Source organism: Sardina pilchardus, chromosome 10, assembly GCF_963854185.1.
Source record: "Sardina pilchardus chromosome 10, fSarPil1.1, whole genome shotgun sequence".
In the NCBI taxonomy this organism is placed as follows: domain Eukaryota; kingdom Metazoa; phylum Chordata; class Actinopteri; order Clupeiformes; family Clupeidae; genus Sardina; species Sardina pilchardus.
The window spans coordinates 14,681,893-14,706,949 of record NC_085003.1 but is presented as its reverse complement, the minus strand read 5'-3'; the positions used below and the strand labels follow the sequence as shown (position 1 = coordinate 14,706,949).

Below are 25,057 nucleotides of genomic sequence, written 5' to 3'. Positions count from 1 at the left end.
CAGTTACAATAAAAGTGTTAAACGTTTCTAGTAAAAGTTGTGCAAAATATGTTAAAAGCTGCGTTAAAGCGTTGATTTGTAGGCTATGCTTTGTCTTGTGATAGCCTATTGACAAACGCCCTCTTGTTCACATGCGGTAAAATGTTTCACAAACAAAACAGTTTGTTGGCTAGTGTAAAGCCTGACTTCAAATAGTTTCTACCTCGACGAAATAAGCCTAATTGTAGATTGCCAAATTAACTGGAACATGGAAATGTCCAAAAATGCACGATGCCCAAGCCTTTGGGGTCTTTGATATTGCCTAACAATTTGCGCCCCCTAGTGGCACTGAAATAGTTGCTTGAAGTAACAGTCTCGGTGTGTATATTGGCAGTATGTGGGTGGACAGCAGTCGGTGCTGAAACAAGACCCAGTAAATAACGCAATGCTGTTTGAATGAACCGAACCTCATGCTTACCGTCACTTCTCACGCGGCAATTTAACACGGTCTGTTTAGTTGGAGATTCTTTGTCTTGGTTTTTGGTTCTATATGGAGAGTGCTGCACTCACAACCTGCTGCAAGTCGGATAGGACTGAAATTCTATGCGGGTCATTATTTTCGTGGCTGACCACGTCGTATAAATGCCCTAAATGCCTAGAACAGAGAAGACGCTTGGAACTTCCAATGTGATGCATCTGTACAAGAAGAAAATTACTCGACTAAGATGGGTAATAAGCAAACGATATTTACTGATGAACAGCTAGATGCTTACCAGGTAAGGGATTTCAGATTTCCCATTCTTCAGTGCAATGCACGGCAGTTCAGATTCCTGAAACGGAATTCATGGATGGCCAATAACACACATTTAGAGAATAGCAAGCGTTTTGCCATTGAATTAGCCAATGCAGTTGTTGACAGTAGGCTTTTTTACTTTACAGCAATCACTAATAAGAATAGGGAACTGTCCACATGCACCGCCAACACTGACGCAGCCTGTTATGCATTTCAACACAGATGGCGTCTCATTAGTAGTTGTGCTTCACTGTTGTGCGCAATAACATGTTAAGATAATGCATCTACTTCAAAGAATTAACAAGCACCCCAAAGCTTGCAATGTTAAGTCTCTTTTCACAATAAGTGGTTTTCATAAATACAAATATATTCAAGTAGCCTAAAATCAAGACGTCTTCTCAAAAATGTAAATCTTCTGTAAAATACCCCCACACCATTCTAAAACATTTTAAATCAAATCCCACCTTATGTATCGTGTGAGAGAAAAGTTACACCTACCTGTCTCTTTGTTTACCACCCCGTGCATGAGTCACCATTTAATTTGTTTTTGAACTGTCCAACGCAGTTGGGATCAATACAGTTCAGCGTGAGCGCTGGTTAACTCTTTCCATGTGGCGCTGCTTGAAAGCGGTGGGCTAGGCTACAGCTTCCAGAGTGTGTGATTCTGGAGATGTTTCACATCTGGCCGCTCGCGAGTTAGTGCTTGTTTTTACATAGATGCTCGAGACGTGCCTTCAAGTTATTATGTAATTGGCCTTTTCCCTGCCTATCTTACATTCTCAAAGGATAATGCATAACAATATCTGCGGCACACAGCAGACTAAGCTCTAAATTGTGTGACTGCACGGGGGTGCGTAAAAGCTTACTTTCCGCGGATAAGGCATTGCATAATGTTACCCAGCGACTCCTGTAATGTAAAAGACATGCCTCAGATGAAAGAGTTGATTTTCGAAGGAAATCCTCCTCTTTTCTTTCATTGACTGCCAAATTTTCGACTCAAATCCTCAAGAAAAAAAAGAGTCTAGTGAAAGCTTGATTGAAGAGTAAAAGAACACCTACTAACAGGGGAAAATGCCTGTTATCTCTTTGTGTCTGTATGTTGGGTTTGTGCTGAGGACATTTTTTTATAGTGATTTTTTAAAAAAACAAGTAACAAGTAGGCCTGAGATCAGGAAATTGAACTTAATGAAACAAAAATGTGTTCAAATATTTGCAACACAGCATAAACTTTATGCACTCAGTATGAGATAATACAAACGATCATCAGAGGATTCTACAGTACTGTTACATTGACTGTCATTATGCTCAATACTTGCCTTGTGCTATGACTCACACTGGGAACATTAAGCCTAGTTTATTATAGGTGGCAATGGGAGGTGGAGGAGGAGGTGATGCTTTTGCCCTGAGGAGTTTTCAATCCATTTGTAAGACGTCACAGGGCCTTGCTTTTGTCTTTGTAACAATATTCCGCCATTTGTCTTCACAAGGAGCATCATCGTATTCTGCAGTGCTTTTTCAAGCAATTCACTTAAGCTCAATAATTTATGCCTAGCCAAGTCTGATAGGGTGTCTTGAAATGCAACTCCTCGTAGATAGATCTAACTTGTATGTCCTTGTTTCTCTGGTTACTCAGTGATGTGACATACAGTATCGGCCAAACCCAGGTAGGCTCTTGCTTGTGTGACATAGGCAGAGTTGTGGAACACTTCTTTAAGATGCAGGGATACAAATGTTCACATGGATGTCATATTATTTCAGGACAGAGCTGCTGCTTCATAAATAAGACACTCCTGCATGTTCTCTGTGTGAGTGTGAGTGTGAAAATGTCTCTGAATTGGCATGAACATGAAGAATATAAATAAATGAAACAGAGCAGACAGAAAACTGGACACATGACCCAGTTTGCCGTATGTGGTGGTAATGTAGCAAACTCTGTCAATGTCCCTACCAATTTATTTATGAAGCCCATTTAAAAAGCAAGAACATTTGACTAAAGCTGTACACCATTTCTGCGTTAAAAACACAACCAAAACAAAGAATAACCAGCTCAAAAGAAGATCTTTGTTTTCTTGGCACAGTTGCCTTGATCCACAAAAGGCACCCTTGTTTCCAATGCTCTGTAATCAACAACAGGTTGAGCTATTGTTAGTCCTGGTTCACTGAAGCTCGACCATTTGGCTGATACAAGCGTCTCTCTAGATCAGTGAGTCGAACCTGTTCCTGGAACTCTTGGATAGATGTCACATTTTATCAGCACAAAGGATCAATTTACCCAGCCACATGGGGTCTTTGTTTTAGAGATATTTGATATTTGAATGCTTTTGTTTTTTGGATAACACATCTTTTAATGCATTTGGGGAATTTAAGTCCTTTTCCTCTACTATGAGGTGGAAAAGGATATTTGCGCTAGAAACAAACAGCAATGATAGAGCTGGTTTTCTAAATGGAGTGAATGTTTTTCCTTGTTATGAAACAGGCAAGCTCTTGACTTGCCTTGGCACACTTCCGCAGGCCTGTATAGGCATTCAAAAGCACCCATAACTCCCACGCTAGTGGCCTTGGTTCACATCACACAAAATCCCGTCGCTATATTTCATGTTAATGAGCAGTTAACAGTATTCAGAGGCTAATGCCCTCGAACCTGAGAAAAGGCTTCTGTAGTATAGGGATTTCTGTTTGATGGGGTTGGTGTGTGTGTGTATGTGTGTGTGTGTGTGTGTTTGTGTGCGTGTGTGTGTGTGCGTGTGTGTGAATTGTTGTGCATGTGTGCTCGTATGTGAAGGCATGTGAGTGTGTGTGTGCGTGCAGGTGTGCTCATATGTGAGCATGTGTGTGTGTGTGTGTGTGTGTGTGTGTGTGCATGCATACTTTTTTTCCCAGTCTCTGTCTGTTTTTGCCTGATCCCGAGTGCAGCAGCAGTAGCAGCACTGGCAGCAGAGGGGAAGGTAAACATCATAAAGGAGAGGTAAATCTCCTGCCTGTAAAGCTGTCACAGGAAGTTGGCACCACTGCTTGGAGACAGGGGGAGCGCACAAAGGCTCCAGGGACTCAGACTGGGATCATATGTCTGCCATCAGCTGGCCTCTGGTGTGGACATGAATCCAGGCTCAGCTGCTTTGTCGCTTTGCCATGTCACAGAGTCACAGACTTCCCTATCCACCCATCTCTGAATGGCGTGAACCCATGTTGAGTGGCTTTGTCATTTCACAGTCACAGACACAGACACCCCCACACTCTCCATACTTGCTGGGCTCTGATGTGGGTATGAATCCACGGTGAATTGCTTTGTCACATCACACAGTCATAGACCAGTCCAGCCAACAGCTTCACCCTCCCCCCTCCCCCTCATACCTGCCATACCCTCCCCCCCGTACCTGTCCTATCATCCCCCTCCTACCTGGGAGTTCTGTCCCAGCCCTGATCAGATGATGTGGGCTCCATGTACCGAGTGACAGGAGACAGGTTAGCTGACAGGGTTAACGCACCTGTGAGAAATTTGACTCTTAGCCTGGGGATGAGATGACGGTGGACACAAAGAGCCCGTGTCACAGACCGGTGAAGATGGATGTTTTTTTGTGTGTATGCGTGTGTACTGTCTGCCTCATATGAAAACACACCCTTTATGTTGCTCTCATAGGAAGGTGTATTTCTTTTTACTGAGTATGTTTGTGCTATTGAAAAGCATAACCCTTCAAAACATTATTTTTCACTGTGTTCTTTTGGGCGGGAATAATGAATTTGCCAAATATTGTGAAATGGGTGAGAGAGAACATTAAGATTTTTAATGGCTTTGAATCATCACACAAAAATGAGCATTGGTTAGGATTTCACTGTTGTTTATGGGAAGTAGCCTGCAGTTTGATAAAAGTCATAAACCTTGTTTGTTGTATAGGGGCATTTTATGGGTATTAATACACAACAAACTGCATTTTTCTGGCTACCTTTGTTGTTTTCTTGACCTTAACTGACACACAGGTTGGCTGTTATCTGTTATTTGCACTCATACTGTTCATTATAGGAAAGTAAAAATGCTGCAAATGTCTGTGATGTACGATATGTGGAATATGTCTGTATGTTTTGATACAAATGGATTTTATGGTAGTCCCAAACGCTAATATGTGATTTGATGGTAAACCCAAATACTGATATGTGACTCTTTTGTTACAGGACTGCACATTCTTCACACGTAAGGAAATACTTCGGTGAGTGATATAACCGTTATTTTTAAATACTCTGAATTATAACACTCCTTTTAGTATGGTCAAAACCATCAGATCCTGAACAACATAGATTGTTCTCAACATATTAACCCATTTTGCATTTCAGTCACTCGATACCTGTGCTTATATTTTCACACCATCATGTACAGTATTACACAGAAAAAGGCAAAATACACCAAATGGCAACAGTGTTTTCTTTCTGTTAGCTAACATGCTGAATGTTAGTGCTGTAAGCTGAACTAGCCTGGCTCGCTAGCTCACTCATACTGTTGAAGTCCTGTCCTGTCCTGGTCTGTTCAGCTCTCCCACCTCAGTGCCTTCTATTAGCCGCATGTCCGAGGCTCGTATATCACTCTCCACTTTTTGCCTCCCTTTGCTCGATTCTCTCCCTCAAGCAATTGAGTTCAATTCAATTCCAGTTGTCTTCATCTGGACTCATTCAGGCAGACTTGTTCAGCCCACAATTAACAGACTGCAGGCTTCTTGGTATTCCGTGTGTGTGCACGTAGTGTCCTGGATGACCAACACGGTAAAAAAGGCAATTACATGACGATATAACATGCGAGAAAATGGATTAAAACATTTATATCTTCAGTCATGCTACTTGAACTCGTTTTCTGAAGCACTTAATGCAAGGAAGGGTTACATAGTCCTCCCTCCTCAATCAGGAGGATAAAGAACCTTGAATCTGTCTGAATTAGCATGCCAGACAATATCGAAAGAATAATTTATTTATATTCATACATACTTACCACAAAGCTGTTTTGGCCCTGTTCTATTTACAGCTTGGATGTGGCCCCAAGATGGTCAGATGGTTGTTTTGCAATGAATGGACTTCCTTTAAACAATATACTTTTTAACACGTCGTCTATTCTTTACACCGCCTCTTCACGCTCACGTTCAGTGTCATGCCTCCATGATGGCGCCATACACATTTTCTTTGAGTCCTTCCCTTCGTGTCAATAACCTGTGGACCAGTGTAAACGCAGCAGTCGGAGAGACTCTTTGGAGAATAGTTGCCTTTATTAGGTTTCCTGAGGGGCCATTAGAACCCAACTAATCAACCTGCTAAATTGCCGATAGTCCTGCAGAGGATTTATACAGCTGACACATTGATTGGAGCGTGCGATCTGCATCCCGCTTGATGAGGGAGGGCAATGTGTGTTTGTGTGTGTGTGTGTGTGTGTGTGTGTGTGTGTGTGTGTGTGTGTGTGTGTGTGTGTGTGTGTGTGTGTGTGTGTGTGTGTGTGTGTGTGTGTGTGTCCGTGTGTGTCTATGTGTGTGTGTGTGTGTGTGTGTGTGTGTCTGCGTGTGTCTATGTGTGTGTGTGTGTGTGTGTGTGTGTGTGTGTGTGTGTGTGTGTGTAGGGGGGGGGGGGGGGTGTTGAGGGGTTGACGCTGCTTATAGAACGTCCCTGAAGCATTCTGTGCAAGAGCATACCAGGAAAAAGTGTCCCCTGGAAAAGAGGGGTGCTTGGGGACAGAGAGATTGCATCCTGGCCAGCTAGGATTTATTACCCTGCTTTTCTACAGGGGTGTGATTTCCTTCTTTCTCTCCTTCCTTCTCTTTTTTCTGTCCTCGTGGCTCTATCAAAATCTCGCCCTGGACCAGGGCTGGCTGGCAGGCAGTGAGGCATGTAATTGGCTGTGCCGCCGACATGACATTGCTTCAGCTACAAGCCGCTTTGTTACTGGAGAAAGCAAACACACACACACACAGACACACACACACACACACACACACACACACACACACACACACACACACACACACACACACACACACACCGTCACTCGCTGTCTTCCTGTCTCTTTATCTCTCCCTCTCTCTCTCTCGCTCTCTCTTTCTTATACACGTACACACACACACACACACACATACACACACAAACACAAATGCACACACACATACACACACACACACACACACACGCGCACACACACACACGCGCGCACACACACACACACGCGCACACACACACACACACACACACACTCACACACACACATTGCGCTAGTCCCTCCCTGCTGCCAGCACTTAGACCTCTCTTCGCCTTGAGTTTTTTCTCGCCTTGTTCTTGGCGTGTGTACGCCTGCTGTTATGAAAGTCACTGCACCGTTGGCCCTAATGTTCCCCCTAAATCCCAGCCACCTCTGCTGCAGCCGCGGGCTCCCATTCAGAAAAGCCGCGCTGGCTCTGACACATCAGCATGAACAATGGGACCCGCGGCTAAAACTACAGCCAATCGCTCAGCTCGGCTGCCAGCTCTGACAGGGCTGTGTGGCAGGGCTCCAGGAATGCAAATCACACAGGATGTGGGAGATCCTTCCTGACTTGCACCGACTCAGGGTGACCGACCTCACTTCCTGCTCCCTATAACCCTCGGCCGCCATGGCAACACGAGCCAGAGCTTTTGTGTTACTGATGGAAACATAAATCGGGTAAATGACCACGTTAAGCATAATGTTATTTACCTTTTGAGTAGTATTAGTTTTGGCTTGTAAAACATGAGCATACCGTCAGCTTTTAAGTCTTTTTGCAATGCAAAATATCCTATCACTAAATAGCACAAGTGATACAGTGAATCATAGTGGCACATTGCTATCAGGCAGAGGGAATGAGCTGCATGCCTTGCTATGATTGAACCGGAGGTGAGACCTGATCAAGCCTGATTGGCCGGGTTGGACGCTGATCCCTGAGCAAATGAATGCTGCAGATCAGCTGGGAGCAGGGGCGGTGGCGTGGTGGCCTGACACATTCATTTCTGCAGGTGGAGATATATGTGCCTCCCGATACATATTTTTTGAGCCACTAATAGAGCCTAATCAGCTTTTCTTTATGAAGGGGGCTTTATCTAATCTGTTCTCTTGCAGTGGTTCTTAATGGAGTTGTTGGTCATAAAATGTGGCCAGGATCCTCGCACGTCATCCACATTCCTGTGAGGAGGTCAAAGCAATAAAAATTAGTTTATTTCTGCTGTTATTTTTTATATGACATCCACAAGCATCCAGCTACATGCTGCAATGAGGTCTCAGGAGATGCATTAGCTTGGGAGCTGTGATAATAACATGCCAGGAACCTTAAGTCATGTGAGGACATAACTAATTGAAGCTGTAACTGAAGGCTTCAAATGGTTGTTATTAGATGAATTGTCCCATTTTTTACAGCGGAATTGAACTGTGGACCACTGACCCGTGAACAGGAAGTGAAGGAATGATTCATTTTTATAGGTCTTAGATGGATTGTTGTGCATTCATTACCACCGTGGGGAGCAGAGCGAACGTACAGACCGGTGGTCCCGTGGAAAGATAGAAAATTAAAAATTGCCCAATGAATTCAGACACATTTGCTCTCTCAGCATTTTTGCTTATAGGCGGTCAGGCAACAGTAACTGCAATAAAGTAGCATCACTTCCTCCTTTACCACATTTGACCTACAGATGTGCCTCCTGAGGCAGGTGGCTAATCCACAGCAAATGAATAGCGCTGGAATGCTGGTGATCAGAGAGCTGAGATCAGACATCAGATGAGTGTGATCTATGAAACAGTGTGCTTCATTTCATTGTAAAACCGTAGAATTATATATACTGTACTACATATGGCCTTATTACATATTTTGTTCTTGTATATCTTGCACATGTAGAGTATCTAATTGTATATGTGCAACAACCAATTTTTGAATTTCCACTCCCCACTTCTTTGCTCCTGTTTCTTCTGATTAAAAAAAGGCACGCCAGCCACAAGGGTTACTGTGAAATCTGCTGATGTCGCCCAAAACATCACAGCAATTGTGCAGACTTTTTAGTCCTCTGGAAATTTAGAAAATTAAAACGCCCAATGAATTTGCTTTCTCAGCATGGTCACACAGCAGTTCAGGCTGCAGTAAAAACCTGCGGTAAAACTCTCTTATTTAACCGTATTACCACTAATGTTTTTCAGAAAAAAGTTAGATTCATTTTTTTTTATCTACCCATTTTTTTCTCGTCTCTTCTGTCTCCCATTTATTCTAGCAAACAAACTCCAAGACACAACTCAAGCATAAGTGTTGGTTAATAGCATCTTCTGTAGCTTTAGGCCAAACCCTTCAATGATGAAATGTGTGTCTCTGTACTGTAAAAGCAGGAGTCAGTGCTGTGGTGGTCTGTCATCTCTCTGTGATGTCCCATGAGGAGAGGAGCTTTACTGGAAGGCCTACTCACAACCCGCTCTCACATTCTCTCCCTCCCTCCCTCCCTCCCTCCCTCTCTCTCTTCTGTCGTTCTCTCCATCTCTGTGGGACGCTCGTGCCGCTGTGCATTGCTCACCATTTCACCTGCTGAAGTATCACTTTTCCCAGTCTCGCCCCTTCTACCCGTAACCATGAAACCCGATTACCAGTGCTACAGACGTCGGCATCACAGAAACGAAACCAAACCCACTCACCTCGTAAATTGCCTGAAACCAATTATCCCCCCCCCCCCTTCGTCGTCATGGAGAGCCGGCTAGAGAACGGTACAGGTGTATACATCGCAGCGTTGGCCGCCACGGCGACGGCAGGCATGGAGCTGGCATATAGTTGGCACAGGCCGCCTCTCTCTCTCTACCTGGCCACCGTCCACCTCCCCCCTCGGCGTGCGCCGGAGAGACATAAATAAAACAAATCGCTTGCTTTCTTTTCTAATGGGATTGACATATCGGTCTTGGGTTTCAGGATATGCTGTTAATTGCCGTTGTTTGAAGATCAAGTGACTACTTTAAGAAATTAAAAGCAGATACAGGAGTAGGGGGGCGGAGGGTTAGGTTACAGTCAAATGGCCCAATTAGGGTAATATGGCAGGCCAACGCTGCACTCTGATTCGCTGATGTACTTCCCCTGCTGCCTGACTCAGAGGCAGGAAGTTCCCTTATAGGGCGCACAGCCTACCAGACACGCTTCTCACTGTAACACTCACCGATTTTAGACATCAGTTCTTTGATAAACACAGCCGTAAGTGAGGTGATGTTTTTCTGCATCCTACGTACAGCGTGTCGGCAGTCCTTTGTTTGAGTCATCGGTTCTTTTCAAAGCCGCCATTGAGCATTTACTGGAATTGTTTTATTGATGACAGAAAACCCATTTTCAGAGCATGTTCCAGAAAACTAGCAGTCTGAGGGAGGCCATGTTTATATCCTGTTGAGTGACTCAGCCACTCAGCAGTGTTTGGGTAAAGACTGCTCAGAAAATCAAATTACAAGGCAAGGTGACAACTTTTTACTGCCACTGACATTTGTTTGTTATCAAGTGTGTGTGTGTGTGTGTGTGTGTGTGTGTGTGTGTGTGTGTGAGCCTGTATTGCGGCGGCTGCCTTGCTGAGATGGCACAGAGCCCACTCTGAGTGTTCTAGTGTTTACGCTCGTGTGTGACTCTGTGAGACCAGTGACCTTTCAGTTCTTCTCTGATTCACAAATACCCCCTACACACAGGCACACACACACACTTGCACACTCGCACACACAAATGCACACACACACACATACGCACTGACACACACACACACACACACACACACACACTCACACACACACACACACTCACACACGCATACACATACGCACTGACACACACTGGTTGTTCCCACCAGAAAGTACGTCAGTGGAAATATTTCTGTGACTAGACTCAATCTTCTTTTACCTCCCTTGTTTACACTCATCATTTACGCCCTGTTATAAACCTGCTTGATAGTTACAGCCGGTTTTGATCACATTATTGACAGCATTCTTTTGTGCGTCGTGTCAATATTCCTGCGATCCTTTGCTGATCATGTCTGTTTCAGGCGGTGTGTGTGTGTACAGCCAGTCATGACTTATGCAGGGCTATTGGATTTTCCCCTCTCTGGGGACGAGCGCCTCACATAAAGAGGCCCTGACAGATGCACACTAGTGGCCTAGTCCTCCTGGTTAACCCCCTAGCAGCGCTGATGAGCTACGGCGATGACCAGGATTTACAAGTGCCTCGGAGACGCCCGGCCAGAGCCGGCCGTTAAGTGAGATTTTATTTGGGCTTTGACTGACATTTAGATGGCAGGGGGTGGAGGCAGGCTCCAGAGAATCAGACTCGCCGTGTTGGACGGACCAGAAGGGGAGCCACCCGCAGTAGCCGACCAGCAGAAGAAATACAGCAACCTGCCACTGATAGGTCGACCCCATGCACATCACTCTCCAGGATTCTGTGCCAATACTTTGGTTGATTTAGCTTAAATTCACTAGAGAAATAAATTTGATTTAAACTGACTTTGACTATATGCCAGTCGGAGTTTAAAATGCAACATGAGCACAACAGTAAGCATGTTCCAAACATTTTTTTAAAAATCTAATATTCTCGAATGAAAGTCAACTTTAAAGTCTTCTTGTTGTCTATAGTTTTAAAAAATCTGTATCGATATTGTGAGCGTGGTTGTTATTAAAGACGGTGAAATAACAGTCTCAGGTTAGCACATCACGCATATGGTACCTCCCACTAGGCTCAGCTGATGCCCATAAGCCTACAGTATCCTGAGTGAGTCCATATGAAACAGTAGCCTGGTCCCCAGGATGGGTGTGGGTGAAGCTGACACTGACACTGACGCAGAGTGAAACTGTGGCTTTGACTCATGCCTGCCTGGGTCATGGACTTTTCTGAGACTGTGACAAAACCCCCTCATGACCTTGACTGTGTTGTGTGGGCATTGTATGTGCACACACTGACACACACACACACACACACACACACACACACACACACACACACACACATACGCACTCACACACACACACGCACACACACACACACACACACACACACACACACACACACACACACACACACACACACACAGAGGAGACCTTTGTAGCCCTCTAGTGATATTGGTAGTCACATTTGTACTGTATCTGTCGATATGACAAAGTCCCTACTGACTGCCCAGACTAGTTGCTGGCATTGATGTCATTGGGTTTTTTGTTGTTGTTGTTGTTTCATTGTCCTTCTACATTTGTTGTATTGTTATTGAATTGTTATATATTTGCTAGTTTTGAAAGAACCCAAAGCCTAATCCTTATGCTGGAAAGTATTGGGCGTTCCAGGACTTACATATGACAAGAAGGCTATTGGTCATTCATGCAAACCTTTCCCAAAAACACCTCAGTGTTTCAGTCTGCCTAGGCTTGTGTCCAAAACTGTTCATTCTGAGTATCACACGTGCACACGCACACAGGCACGCACACGCACACACACACACAGACACACACACACACACACAGATGATATGAGCACCCATGAGCTCGTCACACAGGACTGGGGGGGGTTGGACACACTGTATCCGTGACTTCCCAAAGGCCTGGATTAATGAGATCTTTAATATATTAGTTGCTAATGGCCACTAAAGCCTGAGCTTCTTCCCCTGCAATGAGCCATTACGCTCCTTTATCTCCTGTCCTCAGGGTGCCGCGTCACCCCCCGCTTTCATTAGGGCATTGGTCCCCGACACCCACACATACGCACATACACACACGCACACACACACACACACACACACACACACACACACACACACACACACACACTCACACACACACACACACACACACACACACACACACACACACACACATTCACACACATTCAGTACACACACACACACACACACACTCAGGCACACACGCACACACACACACACACACACACACACACACACACACACACACACACACACACACACACACACACACACACACACACACACACACACACACATACACACACACACACATTCAGTGCACACACACACACACACACACAGCACTACTGGTGTGCACTAGAATGCTGTGTCCCCTCAGCCCTTGTGCTGCTTTTCTCATTTTACACACAGCTGAACTCTGGGATATTGGAGGACCTGCTGTCATAAGAGAGGAGACAATGTAGGTGTTCTGGCAGTGAGCTCTTCAGGAGGTGGATGATAGAGAAGGTGTGTCTGCGCGTGTTCGTGTGTGTGTGTGTGTGTGTGTGTGTGTGTGTGTGTGTGTGTGTGTGTGTGAGCCTGTGTGCTATGACTCATCCTGTTCTTAGCCGTCTGGGCTGAAAGAGGGACAGAAAGTGTTTTACAGCCCACATAAACTGCTGGAGTCAGGAGGCGAGTTGAAATATTTCAGAAGTCCCAAAACATAATACCAGAATTTTCAGCCAGTGCGCCTCAAGTTATTGTGCCATAATACAATCTATGCTGTCACTCTGATGCATTATCCACAACACACATTGTGCACCTGAGTTTCTCTCCCCTAAAGAGAACCGCAGAGTCTTAAATGGCTGAGTGAGGCGTTAGTGTTGCGCAATGCATCCCAGGTGATCATGGAGCCGTGCCACTGATGAATGGTTTCCCCACAGTGCCACTGAGATTGCCTGTGATAACGGGGCCACTGGAGCAAAAGAAACAAAATGGCTAATCACGGGCGAATCTAATGGAGTCCCCGGCTTTATGACCTTCATAAAACACGCTGCTTACTGGCCGGTACGGTCACACACACGTGCCCTGTGACACCGTTATGCAAGGTCAGGAGAGGGTTATCACCAATCATGGAGGGGGCGCTGATATGTGAGTCTGTCCTTTTGTGTTGAGTTATATGACAGAGAAAAGAACACTTTGTCTTAGTAGGACTCTCTCTCTCTCTCTCTCTCTCTCTCTCTCTCTGTGTGTGTGTCTGTGTGTGTGTGTGTGTGTGTGTGTGTGTGTGTGTGTGACTGAATACTTATGTAATGCCACCAGTGACAGCATCTCTACGGTATGTGAAGTCTTGTGTTACTGGATTGTGTTTCGAATGTACTTATTACACAGGTGTCAGTGTGACACATGAGTTGAAGGTATTTGTTAATGGATCTTGGACACCGGTCAGTCTGACTGTAGAGTTCCCACTTGTGGTGTCCATCTTTAGTGAGCAGGATCTCTGGGCTCTGGGATTTCTGTCATTACAAATGTCTCAATTAAACGCAGTTGTCTTAAAGATGGTTTAGACTAGGCATTTATAGTAATTGTTTTGCCTAGCAGCCTGGCCCACACACTCATAGTCAATATCTACAGCATATATCATGACCAAAGTGTGTGTGTGTGTGTGTGCGCGGTTATGTGTGTGTGCTTCTTTGATATTTTGTTGTGTTTGTCTACATAAATGAGGGGTCCTAATAGCCCAATTTCCAGTCAATTCCTCCTTTCTCTCTCTCCATTTGCACCTCTTTACTTCCTCTCTCTTTCTCTCTCTCCTTTTGCATCTCTCCTCCTCCTCTCTTTCTCTCTCTCCCTCTGTACCTCTCCTCCTCCTCTCCTTCTCTCTTTCTTCCCCTCGTCTCTGGCCACCATGGCAGATTGCATCTCCTCCAGTGCCTGCTTGCCATGCAGGGTATGAGTCATCATTCCACAACAGCTTGGCCCGACTCCAGGCTCCAGGCTGCAGGCACTAGGGAATAAAAGGGCCTGGACGATACTGTCCCCCAGTGATATGGACCCCTCATTGCTCAGTGGAGATTGGCATTAGGCTGATATGACTGCAGAATGTATTTTACACTAAGCATTGTTTGTTTCCATGTCATTTCATAGAAGACTGCCTCAGAAAATACAGGTGTATTGTGTGATGGTCTTGTATCTATGTTTTTTTGTCACCTTTGCTTTATGTAGCAAAAATATACATTTCCAGTCGTACCAACCACATTAGCACCTCTCTTTAACAGTACCATATCTCATGCTTTCATATCTCAGTTGATCAGTGTCACAGAGAATGTGTTTGCCATGTTATTTTACCGGATGCTTTGTGTTAGCAGAGACACAACAGCGTCCTGGTGTGAGAGATAAGGAAGGGTATCATGCAATCACAGTGTACTCTCTGGGACTCTCAAACCTGTCTCATCATAACCAGATGGGAGCTGATGCCATATCTCCCCCTAGACCTCTGAGGTCTAAGGGATCTCACAAATATGGGACACTCACTGAGGGTTTCATTTGATGAGATACTCAAAGATCTTCTAAAACAGATGACAAACCCTCTCTGAAATAATGGGGAACTCAAGCAAGCGATCTAGGCTGTATCTGTGTCTGGTATAACTCTGGAAAGACATGTAAGACATGTGCATTCCTCAAAAGGCCAGATCTGGCTGCAGATATGGGTCAGCTGCTGGCTTGGGAGCTGTGTCCCAGCACCACAGATGGTAGGGCCTTGTTAGTACATATCATGTCTGTATCATGACTTGTTTCTAGATGGATTCAAAATGAAAAAAGGACAGGTTGCATCTGTACACTTCCCTAAACGTGTCCGATCTTCAGTTCGGAGATTGTTACGTTGGTTTCAATCATTAATCATCACTAGACTATATCCCCTAATAAAATCCAAAGTAACCATACTTCTATCAATAGTGTGTTGACAACAACATGTTACATTTTTATATACAACCAATTGTTTGTCACATAAACAACAGTTTATAACTGTAATGCACAATACATCCAACGGTAACATGCATTGTCCTGTCCTGTTCTGTGTGTGTGTGTGTGTGTGTGTGTGTGTGTGTGTGTGTGTGTGTTGTGTTGTGTTTCCAGGCTCCATGGCAGATACCATGAGCTGGCTCCACATCTCGTGCCCTTGGACTACACCAATGATCCAGACGTGAAAGTTCCTTTAGCCCTCATAGTCAACATGCCAGAGCTAAAGGTAAACTGCAGACTCATTTATCTGCTCCTATTTCCTAGTACACTGATTGTATATGGTATCTATATACGGTTTGTATATTACTCATATTTCTCATTACACTAGTAGCACACATTAAAATGAGACATTTAGTGTTGTGGAGTGTGTTTTCTATGTGTGTGTGTGTGTGTGTGTGTGTATGTGTGTGTGTGTGTGTGTGTGTGTGTGTGTGTCTGTGTGTGTGTGTGTGTGTGTGTGTGTGTGAGAGAGAGAGAGAGAGAGAGAAAGAGAAAGGTAGCGTATACAGTATGTACATAATCTTGGTCTCAAACAGCATTTGTTGTATCACACACTGCCCAACCCCTCCTGGTCCCCTCTCCTTGGCATAGAGCCGCTGGCATGTCCACAGGGCAGTGTTCCCCTCTGTAAACAGTAAATTTGGGCATTTGACCGTGACCCCAGGAGTCTCATAGGAGCTGATATCTGATCCAGCAGCCTCCTGCTTTGATAGGAGGGGATTGGTTTTTAATGGCCACAATAGCTGTGCTGTTTATATGACAAAGAGCCACTGGTGGACTAGTGGACGCTGCGCCGCGCTGCTTGTGAAAGTTAACACTCCATGAAACGATGCTTTTTCAGCACATTATGGCACTGCTGTTTGAGCTGTGCTTGTGCACAGGCATAAGTGTGCTCCATCCAGAGGATCAGATGAGGTTGGCATCAGGGGAAATTATTATCAAAGAATCCTGCCAGCGACAAGACAGCCCTGACGCGCGTGGTGGTGGTTGAGTCATCATTCCGGTGCTTATCATCAAAGGAGGTCTTTATTAGTGATTGTTAAGAGCTTGAGAGGCCTCTCTTACTCTGTAATCACTCTGGAGCCCTACACCACTCTGACTTTAAAGGCCTCACAAGATATACTGTCAGGCAGCTTCACCTTGCAAAGACCACAGTGGTTCTCATTCCCAATGAGTAACACCTTTCAGTCCTCATAAATATCACAACAGATGACAAGACATCTCATTGTAAACCAATCATTCTTCATACAGTATGCGATGAAGTGAATACAAAACAGCCTCAATGTTTACCTTAGTTCACCCTAGCCTGTGGGAAATACAGAACATGGCCGCTTGCCTTGTTTACTTGTTCACCATACTGGCGTGTGCTTTTGTAGTGTTCGCAGTTAAACCCCACGTGAGGCCATATAGGGATTTTCAGCGGAACATCTGTTAATGCACCATAAAGCTATGTTCACCTACCACCCCCACCCCCAGCATGCGTCTGTCAGCAGCACCTCCCCTCCAGAGGTTATGGCTCCAGAACGGGACCTCGTAATGTGTCCTTGCAGGGGACATAATTGCACCGGCCAGTAAAAACGTCACATGAGGGAGAGCAGCCTATAAAGCCCCTTCCCTTTCTAACAACCCCCCCAACCACCCACACACACACCCACACACACACACACACCCACACACACACACACAACCAACCCCCCCCCACCCACCCGCCACACACATACACACACACACACACACACACAACCACCCCCCCCCCCCCCCCGCCACACACATACACACAGACACACAGACACACACACATACACACACACACACACTCACACTCACACACAGCACCTCCCTACCCCTATGCCACCCTCTGAGGCTCAGAAGTGACCGATTCTGACGGAGACTACTCAAGGAGCAATTGATGAGGCCGCGACAGCCCACAGTTACACCGGAGTCGTCTCGGCCTTCATAAACGTAAATCTCCGTCTCTGTGGGAACAGGCTCTGGGCGTTAATTAGCTTTTTGGAGCTTAAAGGGCGCTGATTCACGGCCGTGCCTGACATCACCCGGCGTCCTCACGGCCTGGCTAGCTGACGACTGCCAGTAGCCTCTCCTGCACAGCCTGAACGCCCCTTTTTTGTGTTCTCACCGAGTGAACAAACAAAACTGTTTGTTTTGTGTCTTTGCAATTCACCTGGTACAGAAATCGTTCCCAAAGGTTGCTGAATCTTTAAGGCTTTTTTTTTTTCTGTACTGTGAATTACTGACACACATATTGAAAGCCATATGTTGAGTTGCGAGGCATGCGGGGGGGAGAGGCAGAGCCTCCCTTTATGACCGTGAGCACATGCTTCTCCTCACCTCGGCCCCCCCGAGCTGCACAGCGCCACGGCACCAGGCACCAGGCGAGGCGTCGACTCAGCTGATTTTGGAAGATATAAAAGTGCTCGGAGGCGCCTGGTGATCTCACGAGGGGGGAGAAATATATTGGCGCTCCTATATGGGGGAGTCAGCCCTTCTCCGTTTATTCATCTTGCACTCAGCAAAATGTACACACACACACACACACACACACACACACACACACACACACACACACACACACACACACGTACAGCAACATCACAAACGCAGAGTGATCTGCAAGTGCTTCATCGCTAAGCCATAACTGTCTGCTTCCTCTACAGTTGGGAGTTGTGTCTTTGCTTAATGCAGTTACAGTTACATGACAGTGACAGTGTATCATGGCCGTGTGTCTCTGAATAGTGGGATGTTTTTCCTCAGAATCGCAGAATCAGAATTGCTTTGTTTGCCGAATGCACACAGTACGCAGGACAGTTGAGTAGTGCACAGTAGGGGTCGCACTGTCTCATTCTGTGTGTGATTTTGTGTTTGTGTATGGTGTGCGGCCATTTGGAGTCAATACATGCAAGTGAGAGCTGGGACGGGCTGTTGAGGAGAGCAATTGCTATTGTTCAGGTGTGGTGGTCCTAGGAGAGCGATTGCCATTGTTTAGGTGTGGTGGTCCTAGGAGAGCGATTGCCATTGTTCAGGTGTGGTGTTCCTGTGAAAGCGATTGCCATTGTTCAGGTGTGGTGGTCCTGGGAGAGCGATTGCCATTGTTCAGGTGTGGTGGTCCTGGGAGAGCGATTGCCATTGTTCAGGTGTGTGGTGTTCCTGGGAGAGTGATTGCCATTGTTCAGGTGTGTGGTGTTCCTGGGAGAGCGGTTGCCATTGTTCAGGTGTGGTGGTCCTGGGAGAGCGATTGCCATTGTTCAGGTGTGGTGGTCCTGGGAGAGCGATTGCCATTGTTCAGGTGTGGTGGTCCTGGGAGAGCGGTTGCCATTGTTCAGGTGTGGTGGTCCTGGGAGAGCGATTGCCATTGTTCAGGTGTGGTGGTCCTGGGAGAGCGGTTGCCATTGTTCAGGTGTGGTGGTCCTGGGAGAGCGGTTGCCATTGTTCAGGTGTGGTGGTCCTGGGAGAGCGGTTGCCATTGTTCAGGTGTGGTGGTCCTGGTCCACTCTGAGCCTCTAACCAGGTTAGTATAGGGGCGTCCACTCTAGCCCACCTCCCTCCTGGCTCTGGCATTGTGCACAGCACTCACAGGCACTTGTTCTTGGCCTGTGCGCCAGCGGGCTTTTTGCACAATGCGCAGCACCAGGCTGTGTTTGGTGTGGGCAGAGGATCTGGGGCACCACACAATGATGGGGAGGATATGGCTTAGTTAGCAGTGTTGCGTCTATGAGCCTATTTCACAAGATGTCGCCACTGTGTAAACTAACTTCCTCTGGAACAGCTCAGTCTATAGGAAAAACAGAAATAGGAAGATGTTTTACCCTGCCAATTAAGGCATCATTAACATCAACTAGGCCAGGCACCTGGACACTGTGAAATTGGCTCATAGCCTCAGCCTCCGAACAGCCAGCCTGAGACAAGAGGCAAGTTCAAACAAGTTCACAGTTGTATAAGAAAATGATAATAACAAAACAATACTGATAATAACATGTAAATAGGATTATAAATCATTCACATCATACAGTCACGGTGGCCGTGGTGGCTTTTTGGTCAATTCTAGCCTTTTTGCCTGATTCTTCCCACCTTTTCCTCCCCCCGATCTCTCTTCTGTCTGTCAGGAAAATCCGTTCCGGAACCGGATAGTGGAGTCCTTCTCCGAGGACGGCCTGGGGAACCTCAGCTTCAACGACTTTGTGGACATGTTCTCAGTGCTCAGTGAAATGGCTCCTCGAGAGCTGAAGGCCATTTATGCTTTTAAAATCTACGGTACAGTAACACTATCTCCCCTTTAATGTCGCCGCCATAAAACTGGGACCATATTTCTCTTAGTGTCCATAGTCTCTCATAAAACGGAGGTTATTAACACAGAACTGCGTAGAGGAAAAAAAGCACTGTAGAATTACCTTATGTGTATTACAGGGCTGTCCTCTTCACTATATGACTGCTCATGCAGCCGAGTGCCCATAACCGGCTCGACTGTCTGAATATAAACTGCACTTACCATATGGCCAAAGAATATAGGAATGATCAAAGTGGGTCTGTTTTAATCGTTGGTACTTGGATAGTCCGTCTACAGAGACAGAGATGTTTCAAGATGGTTTGTCGAAATTTGAGTACAGTCTTTAATTGTAAGTTAAATTAGATAAATTGTTGTTAAGCAAAGTGAACCCAAGCCCTAACCCTGACCTTAATCATAAATGATTGTGTCAACACAGTATCACTATCAAACTTTTTGTTTATAGTTTGTTCATAATCTGACTATCTGTAGATAGTCTATAGGAGACCATCCAAGTAAAGTGTGACTACTGTAATTTCCCAACTATTAGCCGCAGCTTACACATTGATTTAGCAAAATGTCTTCAGCTATGAGGTTGATACACAGGAGCCATTAATATGGTACTAATATGGTTTTGCTTCTATTAACTTGCATAAAGCACTGTCCTGCAGTTTATACACTATGCGGCTATCACACAGGAAATGACTGTACCTTGTTTCCTTCACTCTGCAGATTTCAATGTGGACAACTTTATCTGTAAGGAGGACTTGGAGAAGACACTGAACAAGCTGACAAAGGAGGAGTTGACACCTGAGGAGGTCACCCTGGTATGCGAGAAGGCCATCGAGGAATCCGACCTGGATGGAGATAACAAGCTGTCCTTCGCCGACTTTGAGAACATGATCTCAAGGGCTCCTGAGTTTTTAAGGTACCTTAACAGACACGCACGCAAAGTTGAAGGCCAGTTGAAATGCAAAGCCGTGTAAATAAAACAGGAGGGAAACACAGTAGAAGAATAGATACTGTTCCTAAATATAGAAGAGGCCTCAAGTAATATGTTGACATATTGCATATTACTTTTGTAATTACTCACATAATAGGTTTGTGAGTTGCTTGCGATTAATGTTTGTATTAAAAAACATTGGTTAGATATACGTATATAGAAATAGAAGGAATGCTTATATATACAGTATATCTGCTGTTCTTCAGTTCACCGTACCCTGAGATGTGCCCCCACAGTGCTCGTATGCATCATTCCTGTGATGTCTTTATGGGATCATGCACAAAACACATGATCATCAAGGTCCTCATGGGACGGTTTACTTTTCTGCGTTTGCTATGGAACAGAACCCCCATCGCCCCTACGCCTGCTGCTGAGAGTGATTAGACTGCGTCTCCTTGGTGATAAGTGGAGCATCCTCAGTGATAACAGTCACAACTCAGGAAGCAGCCACTGCTGCTGGTGCTGGTGCGGCTTTGGCCCAGGTCTGCTCCAGACTGGCGCCGTGTGTGGGTGTGTGGAAATGTGAGTCCCTGGGATGCCTCCACTGAGGGCTCTCATTAGTATCTGCATGTGTGGGCTCTGCACACCTTCATCCATCAGCTGCTGGGTGGACATGGCCTTGGAGAGATGTTACTGGTGCTGAAGTAAACGAGCCACAGGGACACTCCATACTGCGCATGTGACATGCGAGATGGCGGACCTGTTTATCTACTGATTAGAATGTAGATCGATAGATAGATACTTTATTGATCCCCAAGGGGAAATTCAAGAATGTATGACCTGTGTCATGAAGGATGCATGCCGCTACAATATAGTGCCTAGTCACATCCCAGATGGTGTTGGGGATTGGATTTGTTGAAGTTGATTTGTTCTCTAATTAGCAATTCTTTCAATATGCATGTTGGATATCTTCCTTAATACCTCCCTATCAGCTTAACGTTAAGACTAATCCATGAACATATTGGATGTTCATCTCATCTGGACCTGTCCACCTGTTGTGGCGTGTGAGCTGTGCGCCATCATGCCAGCGGCGAACGCAGAGATCATTTGGCTGGGGAGTGTTTGAGTGAGTGGGGTTTATGGGCGCCACATTCCACCGCTCCACGTTTACAAGCCCTCTTCCCCAGCACAGCTGTGCCGCCTCCCGCACAGGAAATGAGTTCGAGCAGGGCATTGTGACATCACCCTGCTGCTATGGGATCTCTCAGCCAATCATAATCCAAATGGGCAGAGTAGCTCAGTGAAGCAGGCTTGTCCTCCCCCCCCCCCCACCCCCCCATCCCCATTATGGGTTGGAGACGGCAGCTCTGGGCGTCTCTGACCGTCAGGTTAGGAGTGACCTACTCGCCGGCTCTGACTGCTGCATATACCGTATATCAGGCCTGAAATTGCTTTCTAAGTCATTGCTGGGAACGCCTGTGTCATCTTCACAGCAGAATGCAAGCTAATGCTCTCAGACAGTGCGGGGCCCAAAGGGAGGAGGCTGGGCTGGGGCTGGGGCTGGGGTTGGGTGAGCTGGAGCGGGAGCGGGCGGGCGGATAAAAACCCCTCCACACGGAACATTCTAGAGAATGAACCTGCCGCAGTCCCATAAAATAGGACCCAATTGCGAGGGCTGGAATGAGTCATGGAAGAGATGGACCATAATAAAGTGGAACTTGCCTGGGCATTGCAGAGGCTCACGTCTATTGTTGATAATGGGATGCTCAGGTGAATCATTACCGGCACCTGCAGGGGAGTGAAATCACCTCAATGTACCCAAAAATGACATTTGTGGGAGACATTGTTTTTGTTCAATTTCACCTCTGTGGTGATTTCTCTCTTAATTCTTTCAAGCTGCAAAAGTACATTTTGCAAATAAAAAAAAGAAAAAAGCCCAACTCGGTTTAATGTTTAATTGAACCCAATACGTTCTTTGGTTTAATATCAAGAGGCACAGGTGCCTAATGTGTTCCAATGTTTTCTCACTGAAGTGGTTTGGAGTTGAGTCGGGCCTGTTTTATGGGGCGGCTTTTCCAGACCATTTCCAAATAAATTCTACATTCATTACAGAAGCGCTATCAAGAGCCATCTGGCTGTCCTCCTGATTATTTCCAAACACATTTCACAAGTCTATACTTCATCCTAATGCGCACGCATATGGGCTGTGGGAGCCGGAGGGATTAGTAATATTTCCTTACGTGCTGAAGTCATCAAAGTCAGTTGAGTCAGGTACAGTCAAACTCTCTCTCCCAAGTATTGTGGTAAGCCAGTGACTAGTTACCGAGGTACCTAAGATCTATGGTAGGCCTGTCTAGTTTAGTCATTCAGCCTAAAGCCTTAAATGGATTTTTTATTTCCCCCTATGGTTGTTATTAATGTTGTAAACATTAGGTTGAGCCTAGTGTCTTTATTAGATTCATTCAACCACTGCCTGCTGAGTTGTGTTTCTGTTTGTGATATCATTTGCTTGAGATTGCAGTTTGATCATTTGTATGTTTTGTAATTTCAGCACCTTTCATATAAGAATCTAATTTGAGAGGGCTCTAATGGAGGATTCAGAAACTGACGTGCAGTCGCACCCCTGGTCCCTATCCTGGTTCTACCCCTGGTCGCCATGGCGGCGCTACCTTGAACACTTCCTGACCACGCAGCTTAGTGCCTGTCTTGTCACAGCTCGGGAGGGCTCGGGTACGTTTCCTTGGAAACACTTTGAAGAGACAGGCAACTGTTTGCCACACCCTGGATCTCTTAGTCTTTCTACTCTCTGCTGTTGGTTCCCAATGAAGCACATGTTACTTAACGGAGCAGAGCAGAGAGCCGTGTGCATGATTGTTTTGTTTTGTTTTTCTGGAGGAGAGATGAAACAGCGGCTGACAGACACTGAGGCCAACAAGGAAGATTGGCTCTGAGAGGTCTCGTTTGGTTCCTCACATCGACGTCTCAGCTGACGAGAAAGGATGTTTAAACAGTGTAACGGCTGCATCTTTGGATATATTGTTTCCCCTCCCTGTACATTGTACATTTTCTCAATGTCTGCAGCACATTGGAAATATGGAACGAACGGAAAATGGATTCTCTGTTTTTCTCCAATGACTTGTTCAATGTTCACCTCCTTCTGGGATTAAATAAAACTCAATGTTTTCTGGAGAGCCTGAGGAGACGAAGATGAAAGGACAGAGAAAGAAAGAGAGAAAGAAAGAAAGAGAAACAAAAGAAAAACATAAGAGACAGAGGACGCAAGAGGGCTAAAAGCACAGCACTGGCATCAAGGTCACACAAAGACAGTGTTTTTTAAAAGCTATGCAATCTTTCTCCATGAAGTGCATGCTTTAGACCCTAACCCCCCCTCCCCCTCCCTCTCCCCTCCCCTGCCCTGCCCTGCTCTCCCCTCTCTGCTCTGCCCCTCTCCTCCCCGGCTACCAATTGCTTCTGTCATCTTTTATTCTCTTACTGCTTTAGGAACTGGAGCATGACGACAATCATATCTAACTGTTCTCCAGTTGAATGAAGGGCTCCCTCATCTCTGAACAAAGTCGCTCTCATCCCCCCCCTCATATATTTTTACTGTGCTATGATTCCCTCCCTTTCCTGTCGGAACTTGAGAAGTTAGCATCAGCTGTCTCTAAAAACAGAAACATTTTTCAGTATTTGATGCGATAGAGGGCATTTGACTCCACTTTGAATAAATTGATTTTCTGTCGCCCTTTGACTGACCCCCTCTCATTCTTGGCGCAGTGTTTTACTGAGGTGAGCGCGCAAATCTCTGCTCCAGAGAGAATCTGTGACTGCAATGTGTGGAAGGGATGAGAGAAACCTGTACTTTCATTAATAACACTCTTTATGTTGAGTTGAAATATTTTCCAGGTACATGTCAATACATGCAGGGAAGTTAAAAAGGAAGACCTGTATTTTCAGTGTGACATCTTTGCTGGTTACTATTCTCCCAGTCATATAATTAAAGTCAGTTGCAGACCCATTTATTTATACAGCATAATTAATGCTGTAAAGGAATGATAAATAATAAAAGAATAGTCTACTGCACCTATCCAGCCCACTACTATAAGCAGGCCAGGGCCTCAACTCAAATGGAGTTTAAAAGATGAAGATCTACTTCTCCACAGTGCCATAAGGATAGATAGATAGATAGATAGATAGATAGATAGATAGATAGATACTTTATTGATGCCCAAGGGGAAATTCAAGAATTGTGACTAGGATTTACTAGGTCTTTCTAGAACTCAGCCTGTGTTGAACAACATTTTTTGTAGATAACCTCTGACAATGGTGGGTGAATAAGACTTTAAGTTAAGTGGTAACTTAAAAAATAAGTGGGCACTGTGATTAATTG

At 45.5% G+C, this 25,057-nt stretch overlaps 1 protein-coding gene across 1 annotated transcript; it reads left to right on the top strand.

The window, feature by feature from the left end:
- Positions 1–391: 391 nt before the first annotated feature.
- cib2 (calcium and integrin binding family member 2) lies at positions 392–24,056 on the top strand. The gene is made up of 6 exons (XM_062547125.1): positions 392–755; positions 4,940–4,974; positions 15,560–15,671; positions 19,567–19,714; positions 20,457–20,652; positions 23,219–24,056. Exons 1-6 carry the CDS (start codon positions 705–707, stop codon positions 23,238–23,240), a joined length of 564 nt encoding a protein of 187 aa, XP_062403109.1. The 5' UTR covers positions 392–704; the 3' UTR covers positions 23,241–24,056.
- The last annotated feature ends 1,001 nt before the right edge of the window (positions 24,057–25,057 follow it).

Bases quoted from the DNA above. Each gene is read 5' to 3' on its own strand.
- cib2 (XM_062547125.1), top strand. From the start codon at position 705: ATGGGTAATAAGCAAACGATATTTACTGATGAACAGCTAGATGCTTAC. The intron at 756-4,939 runs GTAAGGGATTTC...CTTTTGTTACAG, and splicing joins AACAGCTAGATGCTTACCAG to GACTGCACATTCTTCACACG. The intron at 15,672-19,566 runs GTAAACTGCAGA...TCTGTCTGTCAG, and splicing joins TCAACATGCCAGAGCTAAAG to GAAAATCCGTTCCGGAACCG.